This window comes from Juglans regia, chromosome 16 (genome assembly GCF_001411555.2).
Source record: "Juglans regia cultivar Chandler chromosome 16, Walnut 2.0, whole genome shotgun sequence".
In the NCBI taxonomy this organism is placed as follows: domain Eukaryota; kingdom Viridiplantae; phylum Streptophyta; class Magnoliopsida; order Fagales; family Juglandaceae; genus Juglans; species Juglans regia.
The window spans coordinates 28125452-28148406 of NC_049916.1; the positions used below are offsets into that span (position 1 = coordinate 28125452).

At 38.9% G+C, this 22955-nt stretch overlaps 4 protein-coding genes across 8 annotated transcripts; 1 reads left to right on the forward strand and 3 right to left on the reverse strand.

The window, feature by feature from the left end:
- Positions 1-1508: 1508 nt before the first annotated feature.
- On the reverse strand, positions 1509-2345 carry LOC118344837 (uncharacterized mitochondrial protein AtMg00810-like). The gene is made up of 3 exons (XM_035686265.1): positions 2328-2345; positions 2089-2203; positions 1509-1846 (listed from the first exon to the last, which is right to left on the reverse strand). Exons 1-3 carry the CDS (start codon positions 2343-2345, stop codon positions 1509-1511), a joined length of 471 nt encoding a protein of 156 aa, XP_035542158.1.
- Positions 2346-11206: 8861 nt separating this feature from the next.
- LOC108982943 (U-box domain-containing protein 26-like) lies at positions 11207-12937 on the reverse strand. Its single transcript, XM_018954427.2, has one exon. It carries the CDS (start codon positions 12736-12738, stop codon positions 11482-11484), a length of 1257 nt encoding a protein of 418 aa, XP_018809972.2. The 5' UTR covers positions 12739-12937; the 3' UTR covers positions 11207-11481.
- Positions 12938-14680: 1743 nt separating this feature from the next.
- LOC108982949 (probable receptor-like protein kinase At1g49730) lies at positions 14681-19987 on the forward strand. 4 transcript variants are annotated; one of them, XR_001994786.2, is made up of 10 exons: positions 14681-14899; positions 15486-16037; positions 16280-16567; positions 16683-16950; positions 17037-17089; positions 17722-17789; positions 17913-18002; positions 18313-18397; positions 18479-19196; positions 19385-19987. XR_001994786.2 is itself a non-coding variant. In XM_018954436.2 (9 exons), the coding sequence occupies exons 1-9, from the start codon at positions 14821-14823 to the stop codon at positions 19021-19023; spliced, it is 2028 nt and encodes a 675-aa protein (XP_018809981.1). In that variant the 5' UTR covers positions 14681-14820; the 3' UTR covers positions 19024-19378. The 4 variants fall into 4 exon arrangements, 3 of the variants coding, with proteins under 3 accessions (XP_018809981.1, XP_018809982.1, XP_018809983.1); XM_018954436.2 differs by lacking the exon at positions 19385-19987 and having other exon boundaries at positions 18479-19378; XM_018954437.2 differs by lacking the exon at positions 19385-19987 and having other exon boundaries at positions 16689-16950; positions 18479-19378.
- A 74-nt stretch (positions 19988-20061) lies between these two features.
- Positions 20062-22274, reverse strand: LOC108982950 (cold-regulated protein 27-like). Of its 2 annotated transcripts, XM_035686627.1 has the most exons (3): positions 21938-22269; positions 20580-21828; positions 20064-20423 (listed from the first exon to the last, which is right to left on the reverse strand). In XM_035686627.1, the coding sequence occupies exons 1-2, from the start codon at positions 22190-22192 to the stop codon at positions 21601-21603; spliced, it is 483 nt and encodes a 160-aa protein (XP_035542520.1). In that variant the 5' UTR covers positions 22193-22269; the 3' UTR covers positions 20064-20423; positions 20580-21600. The 2 variants fall into 2 exon arrangements, 1 of the variants encoding a protein (XP_035542520.1); XR_004798571.1 differs by having other exon boundaries at positions 20062-20423; positions 20565-22274.
- Positions 22275-22955: the final 681 nt, after the last annotated feature.

The window sequence follows — 22955 nt, forward strand, 5'->3', positions numbered from 1 at the left end:
TATATATATATGTGTGTGTGTGTGTTAGTAAAAGTGCTCTTACGTACCAAACATATATAAAACCAGAAAAAAGTTTCTTACGTATGAGAAGAGAGAAATGATTTGTAAAGTTACAAGTTTCGATCCGCACAAGTCTTTGTAAAAAAGTAGACACACCCAAAAATTATTCTTTTTTAGTATGACCTACCTATTTACAATGGACTTTTGGAGAGCTTGCCTATCATGAGTTTGTACCTAGCATTACTCCAATATATCCCTTTAATTAATTTGTTTCCGAATTGACTGCTTCTTTGATTGTCCTAATTAAAATTGGTGTAAATGAATCGCATTCAAAAGACATTGATGTAAGAAGCCCAGCTGATCACATATATAAAGTATAAACTGTCCCCTTGAGGTTAATTTGTTAGCGCTACGATCGTAACCACTGATCACTAGGAAGGCTTGAAAATTTGGGCCACTAGTTGGCGTTTTGCATTAACTGGCGCAAGACAAGTTAGATTCAGAATCCAAATATTATAAAATTCTCAATTTTCATTGGAAGATCGATACTACGTACGTAGGAGTGCATTATAATTGATTAAAGGCTCTTTAATTAATTGTGGCATTCAGTGAATATATAGGTTCCATTGATGGCCCTTGATAAACTAAGGAACAGAGTGATGCATATAGAATGTTTGACAAAAGGTCAGAAAGAAAATTCCTCTCATTCGATATTTCATATCTGTTGTTCTTTCCTCAATTCAATGCAAAATAAATCATTACAGATTTATAGACAGAATGTATAACAAACCAACACACATGATTAGTACACCTCAGCATTTCAGTTTGTTAGAAATTTCTATTCTAGAGCCTTCTAGCTACTGGTGGAAGATTCTTCTGTTGATGGTGCATTGGAGGTAGCACGTCCAGAGTGTTGGTCTTGGTCTAAGGTAGCAGTGGTGACTGCCTTAATATATAACATCCCCCCGAGAGTCAAGCAGCACTGGACAAATGGTGCGTGAGACTTGATCGTAATTGTGAAAATCGAGCCGACGACAAAGGCTTGGTAAAAATGTCAGCTAGTTGATCCTTACTAGAAACAAATGAAACTTGAAAAGTTTTAGCTGACACACGATCTCGAACAAAATGATCATAGTCAAGATCAACATGTTTAGTGCAAGAATGTAACACATGATTAATTGAAAGATAAGTAGCACTTAAATTATCACACCATAAAGTTGGTGGTTCGGTGAGAAAAATCCCGAGCTCTTTAAGAAGAGATTGTAACCAAAGAATTTCACATGTAGTATTTGCCACGGCCTTGTACTTGGCTTCGGTAGAAGATCAAGCTATGGAGGCTATTTCTTAGAGCCCTAAGAAATGAGATGAGGGCCAAAATAAATGCAAAACCCAACTGTAGACTTATGGTCATCATGGCAAGCTGCCCAGTCAGCATCAGAGATGACAGACAACTTAATGGATGAAGATGAAGAGAAGTAAAGATAAAAATTTTTAGTGAGATTGAGGTATCAAAGGATTCTTTTGACAGCATGCCAATGAGGCAGCCTTGGATAATGCATAAACTGGCACACTTTGTTTACTGCAAATGAAATATCTGGCTGAGTAACCGCTAGGTATTGAAAACGACCAATGATACTACGGTAAAATTGAGGATCCTTAAAGGAGTGTCCATCAAGTGCAGTGAGTTTAATGGAGGCAGATAAGGGAATTGAGATGGGTTTTGATTGATGCATGTTGGATCGAAAAAGTAGGTCAGAAATGTATTTGGACTGAGACAAGTAAAGACTTGAAGGATTTCTAGAGACCTCGATACCCAAGAAGTATTGTAAGGGCCCAAGGTCCTTAACTAGGAAAAAAGAAAAAGCTTAATGAATAAATAAAATCAGTTATAAACAGAGAGCTAGAACTACTAACAATAATATCATCTACATAGATTAAGACATAAATGAAAGTAGAATTATTATGAAGAATAAACAGTGATGTATCAGAGCGAGAGCCATGGAAACTGAGAGATAATAATCGATAAGTGAGTTTTGACAACCAAGCCCTAGGGGCTTGCTTCAATCTATAAAGATATTTTCAACTTACAAACGTGATGAGGGAGATTCGGATTAACAAATTCGGGAGGCTGCTGCATGTAAACGTCTTCCTTGAGATCCCTTGTAGAAATGCATTCTAAACGTCCAACTGGTGCAAAGGCCATCTGCATGAAACATCAAGAGAAAGAAGCAAACAAATGGTAACAAGCTTTACAACCAGACTAAAGGTCTCGGTATAGTCGAGGCCAAATTGTTGATGAAATCCCTAGGCCACAAGGCGAGCCTTACAGCGCTTAAGGGTGCCATCGACCAGTCGTTTCGACTTAAGGACCCATTTCAAACCAAGAATATTGAAGGTGGATGAAACGGGAACGAAGTCTTATGTTTGATTTTGTAAGAGGGCTTGAAACTCAGTGGCCAAGGCGGCACACCACTCGGGAAACTTGGAGGCTTCTATGTAGGAAGAAGGTTCTTTAGGAACTGTATTTGAGGAGAGTGTAAGAGAAAGGGAAAGTTTGACAGAGGGCCAATAAACAATACCATCGTGGTGGACTAGGGGCGATGGATGTTATTTTAGGCACGGGTGACCATTGGATGGTGTGATACAACCAAAGAAAAGGGAGGAGAGGAAGAGGATGATGGGCTATGGTTTGAGGGAGATTCTGAAGAAAGTGAAGGCGGCGAAGAAGATGAAGAGATGGTAGAGTTTGAGAGAGCAGTGGATGCTAGACTTAAGTTATGAGTGGGTATCGGGCTTATAGAGGTAGATGGGAATGTGCTGGTGGGCTGAGGATTGGATGGGCTGAGAGAGGGCAGAGAGGATAAGTGATGGCCACGGAAGTTGGAGGATGGGCGAGGTAGATTTGTTGGGCCATTGGGCAGGAAAATTGTGTGGTTGGGAGGGTTCAGATGTAATAGAGGAAGCCCAGGCATGGTGGAGACTTGATTTTTTGGTCTGGGCTAAACCTAGAAGGGGTATTGGAGTTCATCAAATTTTACATCCCTAGAATAGCCTTTGTGATATGGGCTATATGCCATGAAAACATAGAGTTGGGAACGAAGGTCCATTTATGTCTATTAAAGGGCCAAATATTAAGCCAGCATGCAGCACAAAAAATTTACAAAAATTTATAATTAGGAAATTGATGAAAAAGAGTTTCAAAAGGGGATTTATTATTAAGAACAAGTGTGGACATTCTGTTAATGAGAAAAGCGACCGTCTGGAAAGTTTCAGACCAATATTTATTTGGAATTGATGCATGAGCTAGAAGCAAGACCCCTGTCTCAACTATATGATGATGACGTCGCTTAACATTGTCATTTTGTGCATGTGAGTATGGGCAAGTGAGATGAAGTGTTATGCCAAAAGACTGAAGCATTGAATGAAGGGGACCCCAGTCAGATTGAACAGATAGGACGTTAGTGGAAAAAGTGTTACTGACATAACGTAAAAAAGCTTAAAAGATAGATGAGACATTAGACTTTGATTGAAGTGGAAAAAGCCAAATATATTTCGAAAAGTCATCTACAATTGAAAAATAAAAGTGACAACCATTTGTGGAGAGCATAGGTGCCGGTCCCCAAACATCAAGAAAGAGGAGTTGAAAGGGCTTGTGAGATCGGGATGGTGAGGATGGATGGGGTGGAGCATGTGCTTTGACTTGAGAGCAAGCCGAACAAGTCTGTGTGTTGGTCTTATTATTGATAGGAAGCTAAAATCTGTGAAGAGTAAGGAGGTGATCCATGGTGTTGGATTACCAAGTCGAGAGTGCCAGATTTGAGCATAGGTGCGTTCACCCAGGAATGCTTGAGGAGGTGAGAGAAGAGTGGTGGATGAGACAGATGGATTTGCAGCATCCAATGGAAGGACATATAGACCATCCCTAACGGGTCCCTAAAGAAGCGCCGCCCAGGTTTGCAAATCCTTCACAAAGAAACAAGATGAGTGAAACTCAAAAAATACAAAATTATCAAGACAAAACAAACAAACAGAAAGTAGATTTTTGTAATTAAAGGAACATGCAAAAGTTTGTTAAGAATATAATTGCCCAAAGAAGTATGAAGCTAAGCGGAGCCAATATTCTGGATAAGAAGCGTCGAGCCATCTCCAATGCTAACTTGTTCAGTGTCGTGATATGGCGTAGAGTCCAGGTTCAAATTTACAAAATCAGAGGTAAAGTGATTAGTAGCCGCAGTATTAGGAAACCAAGTATGTGAATGAGAGCTAGTAATGGGAAGATAAGTAAAATTAGCTGTGAGGGAAGATAGAGTAGGGGACTGGTAGGATTGATTGAAACAATGATAACACGAGAAGGTCGTATGGCTAGCCTTTTGACAAACTTGACAAACAAGCCAATTATCAGAACGAGAAGATAAATAATTGGGAGAAAGAGCAGAGTGGTGGCCTTGGCTAGTCCCTCGTCCACGACGCCCTCCACAGTGAAAATTATTTCTACCTCTATGAAAACTGTTAGAGGCTATGGGTGGTCGCGTGGTAGCATGGGCGGTAATGTTACTACCCAAAAGGAAGGAATGAGTTTGATGAGCCAATCTAGATTTCTGATTCAAGAGATAACTATAGATTTGATGGGAAGATAGTGGTTCAGGACGAGTTGTAATGGAAATGATGATCGACTTATAATCTGTGTCGAGGCCAACAAGGAGATAAACTGAAAATTGAGAGGGGGACAACGGGTGACAAGCCACACTAAGGGAGACAACTAGAGTTTTAGCTTTGTGGAAATATTTCGTGATGGCCTCGAAACCCTTTTTTAGAATGGCTAATTGGAACTAAGTTTGGATGACATGGGCAGAGGACTGGGTGGCATAGAGGTTGTGGAGGGAGGACTAGACTTCACGAGAGAGGTATTACAGTCGAGGACCTGGGCTAAAACCATATCGGACAAGGATGGATTTATAGATAATATGATTAATTGATCTTGAAGGGTCCATCAAGTGCAGTTTGGGTTTGGGTTGCCATCAAAGGTGGAGGGAAGAGGTGGGATGGAACCATTGACATAGCTAAAGAGTTGGTGACCTTTGAGAAAGGGGACGATCTAGGCTTTCCGTGGCAAGTGATTGTCTATGGAAAGTTTCAAGGTGATGAAGTGAGTAGCAGTGTTAACAATGGAGGAATTGAGAGGGGGTGGGTGGATAACCGACGGTATGGTTTCTTGGGAATTATCGGGAGACTCCATGGAAGTGAAGAAGTAAAGTAAGAAGAAAAACAGAAAAAGAAAGAAGATTGGCGTGAGCCTTACCAGGCTCTGGATACCATGATAAACCAAGGAATAGAGTGATGTATATAGAATGTTTGACAAAAGGTCAGAAAGAAAATTCCTCTCATTCGATATTTCATATCTGTTGTTCTTTCCTCAATTCAATGCAAAAGAAATCATTACAGATTTATAGGCAAACTGTATAACAAACCAACACACATGATTGGTACACCTTAGCATTTCAGTTTGTTAGAAATTTCTATTCTAGAGCCTTCTGGCAACTGGTGGAAGATTCTCCTGTTGATGGTGCACTGGAGGTACGTAGCACATCCAGAGTGTTGGTCTTGGTCAAAGGCAGCAGTGGTGACTACCTTAACAACCTTTGTGAAGAAGAACGATCGAACCTCGCCAGGGTTTCTTACGATCGGCCTTTAGATGAAGATGGTTTTCAACACAAAGCCAAAATTGATAAATTAATAAAACAAATCATAAAAAATAAGGCTGCCACTGAGAGTTTTCTTATAATTTACCATCTTCATTCCCCAAAGCCCTAGAGGTAAGTCTTTTACTTCCATCGATCACACTTTACCCTTACTCAGATCATGACAACTCTTTAGGTTTGAAAAACTTAGTGGTGCCTTGTGAAGAACGATCAACAACATGCTGTCAAATTCAAAAAGGTTAAAGCGAGACATTTTGGGCCCCAGATGCTGGCCGATATATCACGAGTTTCGAAAGAATGAAAGATGGTAACTTATGCTAGCTTTAGCCTCATTCATATTACAAATTATCCTAACGTTTGAAAAATCAACTAAACAACAATGCCAAATTCAAAAAAAAAAAGTTAAAAGATAGACATTTTGGGTCCCAAATGCTGGATATCATGCATTCCAAAAGACAAACCAAGTTAAGAAGTTGTTGAGTTCTCGTGACGAGTAAGCTGCCGAGAGCAAGAACAAAGATGGGTTGGGCATGCATGTGACAGATCTGTGAGCACTAGCTAGCTGCCATCACATAATATTGGAAGAATAAGAACCAATACATCACATGTGATTCCACAGTTTTAATTATTCATGCCACAAACATCTTGTGTGGTCTGTGATCCCTCCGTATTTCAAGCCACGTACGTAACTCTCCAATTCCCACAAATTCTTTAAAAGTAAGTAGGTCGGCCCTCTTACTTTTAAATGGTTGGGATTCCGATGGTGTCTAAGTGTAATTGTTGTGTTTTTGAAAATATGGAGGATCTTAATCATGTTCTTTGTACTGGGGATTTTGCTAGACAACTTTGGCGTATGGCGGCTGTTCAGTTAGGGGTGCATATGGGCGCTTTTCGTACTTGGAAGGATCAAATTGAATTCAGGTTCCGTCGAGCTGGTAAGTCCTCTCAAGTTAAGACGATTTTTGGGTTGCTTCCTTCCATTGTTTCTTGGAAGCTTTGGGAGAGGCGTTGTAAAGCTAGGTATGATGGCCATCTGGACAACATTGAGACTGTGTGGAGTGCTATTAAAAGTTGGATTTGTAGAATCATGCATCTTAATCAGAATTATATGAGACTTCATAGTCATGATATTGCCATATTGAAGCGTTTGGATATCCCAGCTTGGATTCCTAGAGCTAAGAAAATCACTGTGGTGAAATGGAACCCGCCCCAACGGGACAGGGTTAAGCTTAATACTGATGGGAGTAGTTTGGGGAACCCTGGTTCAGCTGGGGCTGAGGGTGTCATTCGTGATGATAATGGTAAGATGTGTGCTGGTTATGTTGTTTCTTTAGGTCAGGGTTCTAATAATTTTGCTGAGCTGAGAAGTTTACTTGAAGGTGTCAGAAGATGTTGCCAACGTGGTTTTTTCCGGGTGGATATAGAGACTGATTCTCAAATTCTGGTTAATTGGATTAAAAAGGGTAAATGTGACCTTTGGTATCTTGAGGATTATTGGGATGAACTTCAAGGTTATCTTCAATGCCTGGACTATAGAGTGAGTCATGTCTTTCGTGAAGGTAATGCTGTTGCTGATTTTCTTGCTAAACTTGGAGCTGAGGGATTGAATATGGATTAGGTTGAGGATCGTGGGACGTTGCCTGGCAAGTTAAGAGGCCTTCTGCGCATGGACATAATTGGTCTTCCCTACATGCGTATATCGTAGTGAGGTACTCTTCTATCACAGTTTGTCTTTCTTACTATTCTATTATTTGTTGTGCTGACATTGTCTTGCAGGTGGTGGTTTAGGTTGTTTGTCTTGAGTTTTGTGTTTTGTCTTTTAGTTTGATGCCTAGGTTTTTGAGGCCTGGGTTTTGGGTCTTTTTTGAATATGTGTAACCCCCAGGCTTCTGCTTTGTAACCACGGTTTTCCTCCGCCATACGTGAGGGTTTATTAATAAAATTTGGGACGGGATCACTCGTGGACAGGTGATTCTCGGCTCTTTAAAAAATAAAAAAATAAAACCCCACGTACGGTCATGCACCTTGTAATTAACACACACACACACACACATATATATATGTATATCTTCCATAACATAAATCCTTTTGTAAGACCCAAATTAAGCAGTATGCACGCGCGGCAAGCTAGCTGCATGTAGGTATCAGCTTAATATTGTCAAAGATACTCAAAACCTCCACATGTATATATGTACATATAATCTGATGATCAGGCTCGAGTCCAAATGTGAAAATCATTGTAACAGATCGAACATGCATTCCCTAACTAAATCTTTACCCAGAACATATACTAGCTAGAGATAGAAATCTGCTGAAATGAATTAATCCAAGCTAGTTAGCTTGCGATTATTTGTAACTTCTATATATATATATATATATGCATGCAGCATGGTTCTGTCTTTTGTCTTCTTTTCATAATTCTCATGGGTAGCATGAGTACTAGTATATATACGGGGGGGAATTTCCTGTCTCAACTGGTGATCATTGAGTCATAACAAACAGTACCCCATCGAGCCTCATACAAAATAAATATAATGCTAAAAAGCTAGCTGATGGATAGATATAATAGACAGTACTGGAGATGGATCATGGTCAGATCATGTAATTCTTGGATAGCTAGCATTAATTAGCTAATTATGTCGCATAAGATCATAGGAGCCAATTATCTTCAAATTTAGATCCAGTACCGAACGTACCTTCAAATTACGGCCTTCAAATGTCATCGATCTGTTCCAATTAACGCACGTCGTTTAGTAAACCTCATTAATTAACAAAGCGTATGGATTATAAAATTGAATCTGCATGTAGCCTTATATGTTCCATATTATGCCGCTAGCTTCATGTGTTTTATAAAATTTTAGTGTTAATGGATCTGTAGATCATATTATTATTAATTAGATAATCACATCCATCTTCATTTATTTTAAACGGATATACAATACACACATACACACACATACATATATTGATCACTTAGCTCAATGCCATAATTAATATATAATTAGCCCCACACATGCAGTCAAACAAGAGTACGGGTGATGCTACACGCACATAGGATTCTCACGAAAAATATCCTCACCGAATAGCAAAAATCTTCTTTTTTTTTTCAAACATTTTTTAAATACTTTAAACATTTTTAAAAATATACAAAAAATTACATTTCATTAACCATTGAGTAAAAAAAAAAAAAACAAAACAACTCAATCGGTGGGTTTTGTCGATGGATTTTATAGGTGGGAGTAGTGTTTTCCTCGATACTCCAATCTACGGTACTGAGACATTGATTGAGCGAGAGAAAGAGTTAGCAGAAAGTGTGTGCAGTCTATTACAAACCGGAGAGATGAAACTTCTAGAACTTGGAAAAATTGAAAATTGATATTATTCAGTCTAATCTGAAGGATTACACACAACATTATTTATATAAACAAGTAAAGAAATGACTAAATGATTAATTAACTAGAGCCAGCTAGGCAGCTGAGCTGTACAATGAATATAAAATGCAATAGTCCCCCTCAAGATAGAGTATAGATGTTCAAAATACCCATTTTGGATAACAAAGCAGAAAACAAAGGAAAACTTAAAGATTTAGTCAATAAATCTGCCACTTGATGAATCAAACTAAATGTCACAATGAATCAAGCTAAATGAAATATTAGAAATATGAGAACTATGTGGAAAAGGCAAATGCCTTTGTTTGGCTAATGGAAAAACTATGCAATGAGGATCTTTATTGGATTGAAAAGAAACATTGGGAATAGTAGGTGCTACAAGCTGTAAAATGGAATGACTGGGATGTCCCAAAAGATTATGCCAAAGATTAACAGAATGGTCAATGTGATCAGTAGAACCTGTGCCTATGATCCAAGAATCTTTAGAAATTGAATAATGGGCAAGTGTGTTAGATGAACACACAAAATGATTATGACATACGGAAGAAATATTATAAGGAAAATGATTACATGAAAAATCAATTAATTGAGATGATTGAGTGAGAATATTGGCAACATGATGAGAAAAACTGTCATCAGAGGCAGAGGGCTTAATATTGCGCAATGCTAATAACTTCTGACATTGTTCTTGAAGAATAGACAATTATGTATTCAGATCTAAGGGAGTACTAGCAAGAAGTGTCAGAGAAGACACTTGATTAGCTGAAGGCTTTTTTCCTCTCATCTTGTACCCAGGTGGAAAGCCTTGAAGCTTGTAACATTTATCCACTATATGATTTGCAAGCCCACAATGTGTACAAACAGGCCTATTTTTACGACAAGGTTGTTTGTTCAAGTTAGAGTCATCAGCTTTCTTGGCAAGAAAAACAGTAGTGTCAATAGTTGAAGAACGAGCAGATTCAATTTCCAATTGTTTTTCTTCTTGTAAAACTAAAGAAAAAACCTTATTGATGGATGGAAAAGGATCCATGAGTAAGGTTTGTCCACGTACATGGGAAAAACCTTCATTTAACCCCATAAGAAAATGCATAACATGTTGGCGTTGCTGATTTTCAAGTAAAACTAGTAAAACACCACATGAACAAGAAGGGACAAGATTATAGTGCATGAGCTCATCCCAAAGACCTTTAAATCGTGTATAATATGCACTAAACGAATGATTTTCTTATGAAATAGATGAAAGATCATTTTCAAGCTGATAAATTCGTGGTCCATTGCTCTGTGAAAAAGGCTCATGAAAATCATGCCACATCTCCTATGCAATAGTGGCATAAATGATACTAGATGCGATATCTTTAGACACAGAGTTGATGGTCCAAGATAAAACCATGTTATTGCAATGGAGCCAAGCATGGTAACAACGATAAGAAGTATCCCGAGGTTGCAAAGTTGAACCATTCACAAAACCGATCTTGTTCTTGGCAATCAGTGCCATTTCCATAGAACGAGACCAGATATGGTAATTATCTCCCAGCAATGGTTGCGTAACTAGAAGAGATCCAGGAGAATTACCACTTTGGAGATGATACAGACTTGCAGAATTGTCTTCCATTGTGGAGGAATGAGAAATAGAGGAAGACATCGAGAAAACCCTAAAATTCAACTGATACCATATTACAAACCTAGAGATGAAACTTCCAAAACTTGGAAAAACTGAAAATTGATCTTATTCAGTCTAATATGAAGGATTACACTCAATATTATTTATAGGAAAATACTCTAGCCACAAAGTAATTACACAAAAGTAATATCACAAATTGATGTGATCTGATTTGTCAGATTATAAAATTATTTTTATTATAAAATAAATATAACAGATTAGATGAAATCATATCAATTTTTAAAATTATTTTTATATAATTCTTTTATAGATGTAACAGTCCTCTTATTTATATGGACAAGTAAAGAAAATGACTAACTGACTAAATGACTAACTAACTAGTGCCACCTAGGCAGCTGAGTTGTACAATGAATATAAAATGTAATACAGTCAACAATTTTATGCGACTCTCCCCATTATGCATCAAGATTCCACGTAACAATTCTACCACCAAAAATCAATCGCCATTATTATTATTATTATATCAAACAAACCAAATGCCTCGCCCCAAATAAATAAATATATGCATATAATATAGGTAAACCAAAATTAGTCATGCGCAGATGATCTCTATCTTTTCATTTGCTTTTCAACAAAAATTCTTACGTACATAAATTACAATTCTCTATACATCAACTTCCTACAACCTCAATTTTCTTTTCTTCCTTTTTTTTTTTTAATTTAATGATAAAATAAGAAAAACAATTTGAGAACGGATTGAAGAACTCAAGCATCAGTACGACCGTATCACAACCTCGTTACAATAAAAATCGTCGGAATTTCCGATGGAATCTTCTGGCCACGAATCCCGAAGAAGCTTCAGCAACAGCTGTGCCTTCCTCTTGGCCCTGTCCGTACATATGCTCTGCACCAACAATAGCAGCTGAGTCAGTACCCCCGCGGCTACCACATCTTTCTGACTCTCCTCCGACGCCGAGCAGACCGAGAGAAGCGCTCCCACAGCGTATTCGGTCGCCCGTTCTGAGATCTTCAGGATTATATTTACGAGCAGAGGCACGGTGAGTGCGTGGGCTGCAAAAGCTGAACATCCTTCCGGGACTCTGCAGAGCAGCTCGACTGTAGCCAGCGCTCGCTCCGCATCGCACTTCTCGAAATCGGTCAACCGATCAATAAGAGTTTCGGCCGCTCCGGCGGACACCGCCTTGTGCCTGGTCTGCGTCACCAGGCACAACGCGAACAAGGCCTTTACTCCTACCTTTAGAGCTCGCGGATAAGTGGCGATAGGTTTCTTCATGATCTCTATTACTCCTTCGAAGATCTCGTCCACATTACAAACTTGAGCTCGGAGTTCCGGAAAACGAGTTCCAGACACGACGGTTTCAATGAGTGCAGCGGAGTTGACTCGGACTTCGATCGAAGAATGGCGAAGTAGGTGTGATAGGAAGGCAACACGGACCCCATCCGAGGCTACCGAGGTGCACTCCGAGTCTGTGAGAGGGAATATTACGAGGAGTGCAAGCGCCTCTTGGTTTAACTCGGGGAAGTCGGAACCTATGCCGGAGAAGATGATGTTGCTGAGGACTTCTTCTGCGTTGAGCGAGGAAAAGACGGAGCGGTTCTTGTCCGATTCACGGGCGAGTCCTTTGAGTCGACGAAGCGCGGAGAGGCGGGAATGGGCGCGGTTCGACTCGGAAGAGGCCTGGATCAGCAGCGAACGTACCAGATTGGTGTCGGCGGATTGCTTGGGAGTGGGGATCCGCTCAATACCTAGAGAACGGTTGGCAACGCACCAGTCTTGTATGAAGCGACGAAGTGTGTGGTTCGGGACTAGAGTGAAGTCGGAAAGTGGGGTCCGGGTGACGGGGCACGTGGTGTTACCAGTGGCGACCCAAGACTCGATGCTGGCTCGGTCGTATGTCTGACCGGTGTGGAGGGTCACCGGGTCACGCATGAGCTCGAGCGAGATCGGACACATGAAATGATAAGGAATCTGAACCCTCAAGTCCAAAGGCTCTAAACTCCCAGGCATTCTCTCTCTCTCTCTCTCTCTCTGGTTGTATGTCTTCGCTTATCCTCTCTGTAGTTTGTAATCGAAACAAAGTCCTGGATTGGTTTGAGGGAGGGAGAGAGGAAGTAGTGAGTCTGAAAGTAGTAAAGCTTAAATCTGACAACTCTCGGTCTGCAAATTTTTGTTTTCAACTCGAATGAACTTGGTTGTGCTTTGCTTTGTCTTATATACGAGAATGATGAAACAGAGGGACACGCCCTAACAGCTGGAGGGACTGACCCTGAACCTGACATTGCCCGCCTGCCCTTATCTGACTGACTCTACCCACACGTGTGGTCGCTTTTAACTTGGGGACCTAACCCTGGTTCGGTTAGGGAAAAGGAGATGGTCAAAGCAAATGCGAGACCAGTGGACTGGGCCCTACATATTCCTTCATAATCCTTTCCTTTGCTTGGGTGCCCTCCCTTGGTTTTATAATCATGATTTCTTAATTTTAAATGTTATCATTTTTAAACATATAAAATGATTAATATTTTTTTCTTTTTCTCATGGCAACTTTGTAAGGAAGAGGAATTGAGAAAAGATGGGTAAAAGTATATATTCAAAATAGAAAAAAAAAAAAGGGTAAAGTGTCAGAGGTGCAAAGTGGCCTGCCAGCATGATTTAATAAGGTTTGAATTGTCTGCTGTTAATTAAGGAAGTGGGTAGTCAAAGGTCAAAGGAGAACAGATTACACTACAAAGGAATGTGCGAGTCCAGGTTGTCTTTCCACTCTTTATCGGGCAAAATTTTTGAAATGGATCGATGGCATTAACATGTTGGCGTACTGGGAATTAATTATCTATCACGACTCGAGTAAATATGACGTATATTAATATTTTTATTCGTTTATATAATATTTATTTTTAAGATATTTATTTTTACGATATTTATTAGTTAAGAAATTATCACAGCCTCAGATGAGAGTCTTGTGGGTGATAACGGGGAATATGAGGTTCAGGAAAACGTCATTGTCTCTTAGCATAGCCCCGGCCCATTGATAAAGACCAACCTCCCTTGGCCCATGTATAAAGACCAACATCATCCAGTCTTTTTACACATGGATTCATGCGAAGAGAATTTAAGAATAAAGTGGGCCACTTAAGTTTGAGAGGTTGGTGTTTAAATGGGCCCACCCACTCACTCGTGCCTATTAATAAGGAAATGCCCCGTTCGAATGTTATCATTTGTTTTCTTATTTGGACAATAATTTATGCATGTCTTGTCTTACTCTTTTATTATCATTTCTTTTGTTTTTATTCCTATCTACGATATTGTTTTTTTTTTCTTATGATGAAAATTGAATCTTGCTTATGATAAAAACGAATATAGATTTAATAATAATAATAATAATAATAATCTGTACTCTCAGAAACCCACTGTTAACTATTAATTATTTATAAATAGAAAATATTAAATCTTTAAATAATCCTAATGTTCCAAAAATCCGTGTCCTTTGCTTGCTGTCTCTCACGCTAATCAACCATTTTGGGCCCCTTCTACATCCTACTGATCTCAATCCCCTATCTCCTTTGAAATTTCTCAATCTATATTTCTTGCCTATTTTTCGACCCATTGGATAAATAAATAAATACTCATGATTGGTTATAATTTTGTAATTTGCTTACATCAGAACTTAAAAGCATATATTTCACATATAAGGCTTTTAAATAGTAATATTATATATAAATTTAAGACGTTTAAGTCTCGTGTAATATAACTCATGAGTAAACAAACAAACAAAAAAAAAAAGGAATTACAGTGGGTTTTTCATGATTTTAGATCATATAAGCATAGTAAAATTACGTTACAACCTTACTTGGCTAACTTCGAAATTAAAATAGGAAACAGTGGTGATCCAATGGAGCCCACGAGTGTGCATTAAATTGCCTTTAAGGATTAGTTTCAGAACTCGAGAAAGTCTGAGAGAGAGAGAGAGTGGGGCAGTGTTCCACAGAGAGTCAAGACCCGCTTCCATTACCCCCCGCATGCTTACATTGCTCTCTCTCTCTCTCTCTCTTTCTCTCGTCTCTGTGGGAGGATCTTTCCCTCTTCTTCTCGACCATGGGAATTTACGCGACGCTCTTTTTGCTGTGTTTGATAGCAATTATTGCAATGAAGCTTCCAGTGATAATGTCGTCGGGTCAGTTCCATATAATCCTATCCACTTGGTTTCTAAGCTTCATCTTTTGTCCGCTCTTTGTTAGGATTACTATTTAAAGAAGTTGCGTTTATTTTGTTTTATCTGCTTTCGTTATTCTTTATTCCCTCTTATGGCGTTGGTTTTTGTGGCCTGTTTTGTTCAAGTGGTGATTCTGTGAACTGGTTTTGATTTGTAGTTTGAACGATTCAAGTTATTCCTATATTTGGTTTTATGACCCATATGCTGCAGGTGGTTGTTTGTGAAACATGGTATTGTTTGAGTGAATTTCCTGGAGTGGGGAGGGAAAGGGAAGAGACGCACGAGGCATGATTCTGGTCTATCGCGCTACCCTTTGGGGGCTGAAAAGATTAGGATTTTACTAGTTAGAAAGCCTACAACTTCTCATAGGAACTATCAAGTTTGATTTTTAATTTTTAGAAAGTTGTTTTAAATCAGATTAATGTTTTGCCTGCTTTGTTTAATTGAAATTCTTTGCATTCCAAAATTCAGATTAATTCTTTGCATTCATCACTTGTTAATCAGAGAATGGCTCATTGATTAATAATTACTCTTACTACTTCTGCAGATTGCCCCTTAGATTTGAGTGGAGCTAATATCACTCTAGTGGGCTCGATCTGCTCCGCTAACGATGACAGAGGAAAGTGTTGCCGCTACATTAATGCTGCTGTTGCAGTTTCCATTGCTCGCTATGCAAATACCACAGGCAACCTTGGGGTTACCACGGATTTGTCTGAAATCTGCAAACGTTCCATATCAGAAACCTTGGAACTGTACGGAGTTCCACGAAATGCAACAGTGTTTTGCGGGTTTGGAACCAAAATCTCAGTTAATTATGAGTGTACGGGTCGGAAAACTGTCACCCAGATGCTGCAGTCTCCAGATTTTGTGGATGTCTCTGAAAATTGCAAAATGCCACTTTCAGAGGAAACTAATTGCAGGAAATGTATAAACGCTGGTATCATGTACCTTCATCATCTGGTAGGAGCAGAAAATAATACGACACTGAGTACGTGCCGTGATGCAACTTTTGCTGCGATTGGAAGCCAAGTTGATGGCACTTCAGCTGTTGAAATTGCAAGCTGTTTCTTTGGAGTTCAAGGTCTTGGCATTCTTCCAGGCATCAACGCTCAACTCAGTTCAACTGTCTTTCACATCTTGTGTGCCTAATCTTATCATAGTGGATTTGGCATTTGTGCTCTTGAAATTGAAAAAAAAATAATCCTGAAATGCCAACTAGAGTCTATCTATATCTGAATGTTTTTACATTTTTGGGGCTTTTTTATTCATTTTTCCCGTGTTCTTTATGATGGTGTATTTGTCACTAATGATCATTTGTTGCAATTGTGATTCTGATTTCAGAGCTGTCCCCATCTTCACTCACGCCTGAGGCTTCTCCAAGTCCACTGGTTGCTGCAAGCCCAAGCCAACTAATGTTGGGCATACCCTTGTCTAGAAAGCGCCATCCCTATCGACTGACATTGATTCCAGGTGTTGGACTTGCAGTTACTGCAGTTGCTGTTCTAATGCTTGTTGTCTTGATATTTCTTATTCGTAGAAAAAGCAGAGAGCTGGAGGATACTGGAAATATAGATAAGACATCTTCAAAAACTTTTCCTCCTCCTTGGCCCCTGTGGAAATTCCATGAAGGTATGACCCTGGATCTTTTATTGTCACATTCTCTCTCACATTCCCATATATCAGACATCCTATTTATTTATATGTTCTTTACTTTTGGGGGATGGCGGCGTCATTTGGACTTAAGGTGCAGGCCCTTCGTCTACGTTCCATAAATTCAGCTACAAGGAGATAAAGAAGGCAACCGACGGTTTTAACACTATCATTGGGCGAGGAGGATTCGGAACAGTATACAAGGCTCAACTTAGTGATGGCTTAGTGGCAGCAGTAAAATGTATGAACAAAGTTTCAGGGCAGAGGGAGGATGACTTCTGCAGAGAGATCGAGCTTCTTGCTAGATTGCATCATCGCCATCTTGTTGCTCTAAGGGGCTTTTGCATTGCAAAACGTGAGAGGTAGTTGGTAGTTTGGTCATGCATGCACTCGAGTGACGCACCTCATATATTAGCAACACTGAAAACTTTTGATCGCATCATGGCAGGTTTCTCATGTATGAGTATATGGCAAATGGAAGCTTAAAGGATCATCTTCATGGTATGATTCTTGCTTCTTCACCCCAAAAAAAAAATGTCTATGTTTCTAACTTTTACTGAAGTTGAATTTTTTTACAACATAACTTGTTCCTTCTTATCCTATCTATTTTTCGTAGCTAAACTTTTTGTAACGCCTCAATAGAAGGTTCAAACCACATGGCATATACTTCAGAATGACTAGTCAATGATATAATTGGAGCCCCATTGAAACCTTATAAATAGCAAAAACTTCTCATTCTTAAACAATGTGGGATCCCATACACTACCTTCCTTATCATATGGGGTATCACAATCTACCTCTCTTAAATTCCTGACGTCCTCGTAGGGCCAATCCGTCGTAGGTGGCACGGCTCAAATCTCACATTTCTGATTGGGATAGGCTCTCATACCATTTGTAACACCCCAATGGAAGACCCAAATCACATGGCCTATACTCCAAAAGGACTAGTCAATGATATAATTGGAGCCCCATCGGAACCTTATGAAAAGCAAGAACTTCTTATTCTCAAGTAATGTGAGATCTCATACACTACCTACCATTATCCTTATCATATGGGGTATCACACTTTCCCGTCTAAAGCACCCTTCTTTGATGGCTGTATTCTAATTGAATTTGATCTCATGTATGCACAGCTCCTGGTAGAACCCCTCTCAGTTGGCGAACTAGGATGCAGATTGCAATAGATGTGGCTAATGCGCTGGTAATCTACTAAATCATGCTCATCACTTTGGCTGGGTTTTGATTCTGTTAATGTTAGATCTACTGAAACCTTCACTAATATCGCGTGGAATTGCTTTTTCTTATTTGCCATTGTCATATGCAGGAGTACCTCCATTTCTACTGTGACCCTCCTCTGTGCCACAGAGATATTAAGTCCAGCAACATTTTACTGGATGAGAACCTCGTGGCTAAGGTAGTGTACCTGTCAGATGCACACATAGCTCTTGTACATAATTCTGAGTCCGTCATTACTTTTGTGGAAGAGATTAGATTTTTCACTTAATAGAGTTCAGGAGATGAGATTCTCTCTTAATTAGACTACTTTCAGGGATGAGGGACGAGTTTGCACATAATAACTCGAACGAATTCTTTTTTATGGGATCATGTGTCCATAATTCCTTCCTTTCTTTTTCTTTTGTTAGAGTTTTACATTTAAAAATGCACTTCCAAAACCATCTTAAAAGCTTTGTATTGTGTACCAACGTTGCTGTTTTGTTTTCTAGGTTGCAGACTTTGGCCTTGCACATGCTTCAAAAGATGGTTCTGTTTGCTTTGAGCCAGTAAATACTAATATCCGGGGAACTCCAGGTCAGGGAAAATCCATGACTGCTTGAGTATGAATTATTTTCTTTTTGTGCTAAAGAGAGATAAATGTTGGATGGCTTTCAGGTTATATGGATCCTGAATATGTTGTCAGTCAAGAATTCACTGAGAAAAGCGATGTTTACAGCTATGGCGTGCTACTTTTGGAGATAGTGACTGCAAGGCAAGCAATACAAGACAACAAGAATATAGTGGAATGGTCCCAAATATATATGGCATCAGAATCAAGGCAGCACGAACTTGTGGATACTAGTATCAGGGATTATTTTGACTTAGACCAGCTTCAAATAGTAATCTCTATTGTGAGATGGTGTACCCAGAGAGAAGGCAGAGATAGGCCTTCAATTAAACAGGTTCTTAGGCTTCTGTATGAGAGTTCTGACCCAATGCAAAATGGCCTTTTAGAAGCACTGGAAGATGAAGAGTATGAAGGAATTGAAGAGAGAGGAAGGAGAAGCAAGGGCAAAACAGGTCGGCATGATGCAATTTCTCACAGTGGAGATGGTAGATATCTTGCTTCTTCCTCAAGCACATCTAGGTCATATTGTAGTAGGAGCTTTTTTCTTGAAACTGGCTCTCCGCAGTCTCCGAACAATATACTCTCTGTTTGATGCCTATCATTTGGCACATGGACCAAGTCCGGTTGAAAGATTGGATAAGAGGGGCTTGAAATAGGTTGCATGTATGCTCGGTTTCCATTCTCACAGCAAAGTCTTTCACCTTCTGGAGGCACGTCAAAGATTATTACTGGCTTTGGTTGAAGTTAAAGAATGAAATTGCAAGAGTAATCACATTACACGGTTTTTTGTTTTAGGTTCAATAAATTTTGGGAGAAATGAATGTATTGCTTCTCTTTTATTACCGATAGTATACATACGGCATGAAATTGTAAAGTTTCTTCATATCAATACCCATCATTTTGACTGAAAAAATATTTTTGGTATATGTAATGTTTGTCTTGAATTGATGCAGTTATCGGTGACTTCTCCATAGTTCCAACTTGTAGCTTGAAGGACAAGTCAGCAAGTTGGATGTTCCAGGGAAACGATGTTACTTTGTGTTAGATTACAACAAACAATGCCAAACGCAAGTAAAGAACAAAGATCAGCGTGGAGGATCAAACCGTGGTATAGCGCAAGGCAGCGCTTTTATCTGGACACCAAGGTCGCTCCCAACACAACAATGCCGGGACAGCATTGCAAGCGGGTGACTAAACTCTCCTCCAACTGGAGAGCGGAAAACGATGGAAGAGTACATGCTTTGACGTCGATCGGAGGCACAGAGCCTCATTATACTAAATACACCGTTCCGTAATACCCTTTCCGAGAACGCTCCACAGCCACCTTACCCAAGCTATGAACGAACGGAGAATGGTGAGAGAAATGAAAAGGGTGATGTTCGTTCCCCTTGACGCAAAGCAATCTCTGCTTTTAGAAACTGTACTTCGACGACCGCCTTGAATATAAATATATACTGACAAAACTGCTATAGCACATAACGCCATCTGCTCAGCTTTGCAGATGGTATATACGCTGTGTATTACGAGTTGGAGGGAGATTCTTGAAAGCATGGATCTTTGTCATGCCAAGAAAAAAAGAATTCACTTCGTTGATGGACTTTCAAAATATACATGGTTCAGATGCTTACTATGAATTAAGGATCTCAACCTTTCAATCAATACATTTACAATATGCATCAACTGCATTTCCTGATTTTTAGGTCTAATAGGAGTTCGAACTTCTCTCGGAAATAAATTGAGGAAATGAACAGGGAAAGAAAGGAGGCTCAGAGAAAGAATAGGTAAGACGAAGAGTCTCTCTCCAATAGCTAACGAACTTCACTAACCCCAGCACCAACCATCCATAAGAAATAGTCACCAAAGAAAATGATGTAGATCGGATTGTGGGCAGACAAGGATCTCAAGGGTGCTGTGACTGCAGTTCGCAATGTCCTTGTTGTTCCCTCTCTGAGGAAGCGCATTATTGACAGTTCCCTTTCTGCAGGGCACAACCTGAAAAACAGAATGATAACAAGTGGATAAAATTTGATCTCCAAATAATGAGGACTCTTAACCAATTACATAATCTTAAATTTATGTCTGCTTGGTACGTAAGACAAATGGCCGTTACGAATTTTCTTTAAATGTTATTACTCGATCATTGCTTACAGCATCAGCTGCAGTTATCTTCAACCTCTTCATCATGGATGCACAGCTTGACTTCTCTCCTTGGTCTTCATCCGCAAAATTCTGATCTGAAGCCTCTGCAAAGAAACCGAAAAATGCCTAAGAAGAAGCATATATCTGAAGCAATATCATAAGAATAAACATATTTACACAAAAAAAAAACTAGCAAAAAGAGAGTATCTACGATGATCACATACTCTGGAGTCCTCAATTATCTGGCTATGAAAATTAAAGAGTGATGTTGTAGGGCTATCTCAACTGAATCATTCTCACAAGCCATTTAAAGCTGTCAAACTTTAGTATTGTTTAATGAAACAAGTGACCGTTTTACATAATACAACAGAAAAATTCCATAAATTATAACCTGTATTATCCTTTGGTCTTTACTGACAAGTTCTATGTTTTTAGCAAAGTGGAGAAATCAGCAATTATCGTGACAAAGGATGCATCTTTTTGATATTATCAGCAATTATGTTTTACCAAGTCAAGTCTTTTGATATATTTATGTTGGTAGTTGGGATGATTGCAGTTAATTAGTAATGATATACACCAAAATATCATTCCGTTATATAAGATATAACACATTTATGGTATCATCTAATAATAATAAATGTGTCACATCTTACTAAAATGAAATAAAAATATGGTATATAAAATTTTTCTATTTACTACGATGTTCTTTGTGTAAGTTTTAATTAGGGAGTCTTTCTATACGTATATTTATGTGATGATTGTACTGCTATCATTATATTAGATCGATGAGCACAAAGTGCAGATGGGATAAGCTTGCATCCACACTCAAACCGACATTTGAGTGTGTTGGAGAGGAGGGGGTAGCATGTGTATACACATTCTAAATGAGATTTGCCATTTGGGATTGAAACCCATAAAGAAAAACTACGGTATAAATACAAGGTAAGCTATGAGTAATGCAGAAAAAAGCAAACATCTAATCCAAATTAATTAACTGTACAGCTGCCAATTCCAAATTTTGCTCCAAACATCACGATGATCCACAGAATAAATGCCCTTTTACGTAAGTTCCTTCATCGTAAAGAACGCAGTGTTCTTGGACATTTGGAGATCTTACACAGCGCCGCTTTCCTGAAGATGTAAAATGGCGTATCCATGGACTTCTTAGAACAACCTGAGAATAAGCAGTGCTGTCCAACAAAGGAACATTTCTTTCAAAGTTGATCTTCTGCCAGCTGCCATCTCGTAGAACCACAAACTGAAAATTAATAACAGTAAATAAGACTACTGCATCAGGAGTTTGAACAAGACAAGAACAACACGGAAAGACTGGATATATTAACATATGCGACCATTCACTTCCGAACCAGGTCAGAAGAATTGCCAGTACTTTTGGATCGAGGTTCTTCAGCTGAATATGATCCCCAGGTGTTTGCTTGGGAGTGCCAAGCATGCATATGCATGGATTGCTGCAGCTTGGTAACGAATGATGCCTCTAGAGAATCAATATACAGACTGTGCTTTTCGTCTGTCCATTCTGTCAAGTCGCTCCGGAATCTCCCCGTTGCCTCGGGATCGGGAGACAGTACTGACCGAATACTAGGCCGGAGTCCCTCTCCCATTCCTCTTGCACCGACAGAAAATGCTAATTAAAGAAGAAAATCAGGAAATCGTTAATTTGAAGGGGAATTCAGCAGAAACCGCGTGCGTGAGAAAGAGAGCGGCGTCGGTGGCGTCGTTGATAACGTTGGGGCCAATGGAGACTCCACGTGGCGTCGCTTTTACACGTGTCAGCGACAATGGCAGGACGATAAATATCTTCGGCCAGCGTCGGCCAAGATATTTTTTCTTTTCTTATCGTGTCAGTAAACGCCATACAAATATCTCCGGGGTAGAGTGATGTTAGCTGTCCAGCATTGACGGCTGGACGTGCGGTCTAGATAATTTTTTTATTTTTTATTTTTTTAATATATTTAAATATTTTTAAAAAATATAAAAAATAATCAATACATTAATAATAACTTTTTTAATCAGTAAATAAAAAAAATTAAACTGACAAAATGAGATAACATATTAGAATTATTCATCTTGGATATGATACAAAATTAGCTACTCCTCTTAACTCATTTTATTTAAATATTATATTTTTTAAAATTTTTTATATAAAATATAATAAATAATTTATTTTTTAATTAAAAAAAATATTCTAATAATATTTTATTCAACTTTCATATTAATTTACTATCTAAATCTCTCCTAAATATTAAGATTTTTTTCATAAAATTTAAATTTTAAAACTTATCTAATATAATTGTTTACTTAAAAACCTCTAGCTCTCTTCAGATTTATTGTTACAATTTCAAAGGTATCAAATTTATATTTTCC

Excerpts from the sequence above, each read along its gene's own strand:
- LOC118344837 (XM_035686265.1), bottom strand. Across the intron at positions 1,847-2,088 it reads GAATCTCCCTCATCACGTTT|TTAAGGACCTTGGGCCCTTA; the intron begins GTAAGTTGAAAA and ends CTTTTTTCCTAG.
- LOC108982943 (XM_018954427.2), bottom strand. The coding sequence starts at position 12,738 with ATGCCTGGGAGTTTAGAGCCTTTGGACTTGAGGGTTCAGATTCCTTAT.
- LOC108982949 (XM_018954436.2), top strand. The coding sequence starts at position 14,821 with ATGGGAATTTACGCGACGCTCTTTTTGCTGTGTTTGATAGCAATTATT. Across the intron at positions 16,568-16,682 it reads CCTGTGGAAATTCCATGAAG|GTGCAGGCCCTTCGTCTACG; the intron begins GTATGACCCTGG and ends TTTGGACTTAAG. Across the intron at positions 18,003-18,312 it reads ATGAGAACCTCGTGGCTAAG|GTTGCAGACTTTGGCCTTGC; the intron begins GTAGTGTACCTG and ends TTTGTTTTCTAG.
- LOC108982950 (XM_035686627.1), bottom strand. The coding sequence starts at position 22,192 with ATGGGAGAGGGACTCCGGCCTAGTATTCGGTCAGTACTGTCTCCCGAT. Across the intron at positions 21,829-21,937 it reads CTGGCAATTCTTCTGACCTG|TTTGTGGTTCTACGAGATGG; the intron begins GTTCGGAAGTGA and ends ATTAATTTTCAG.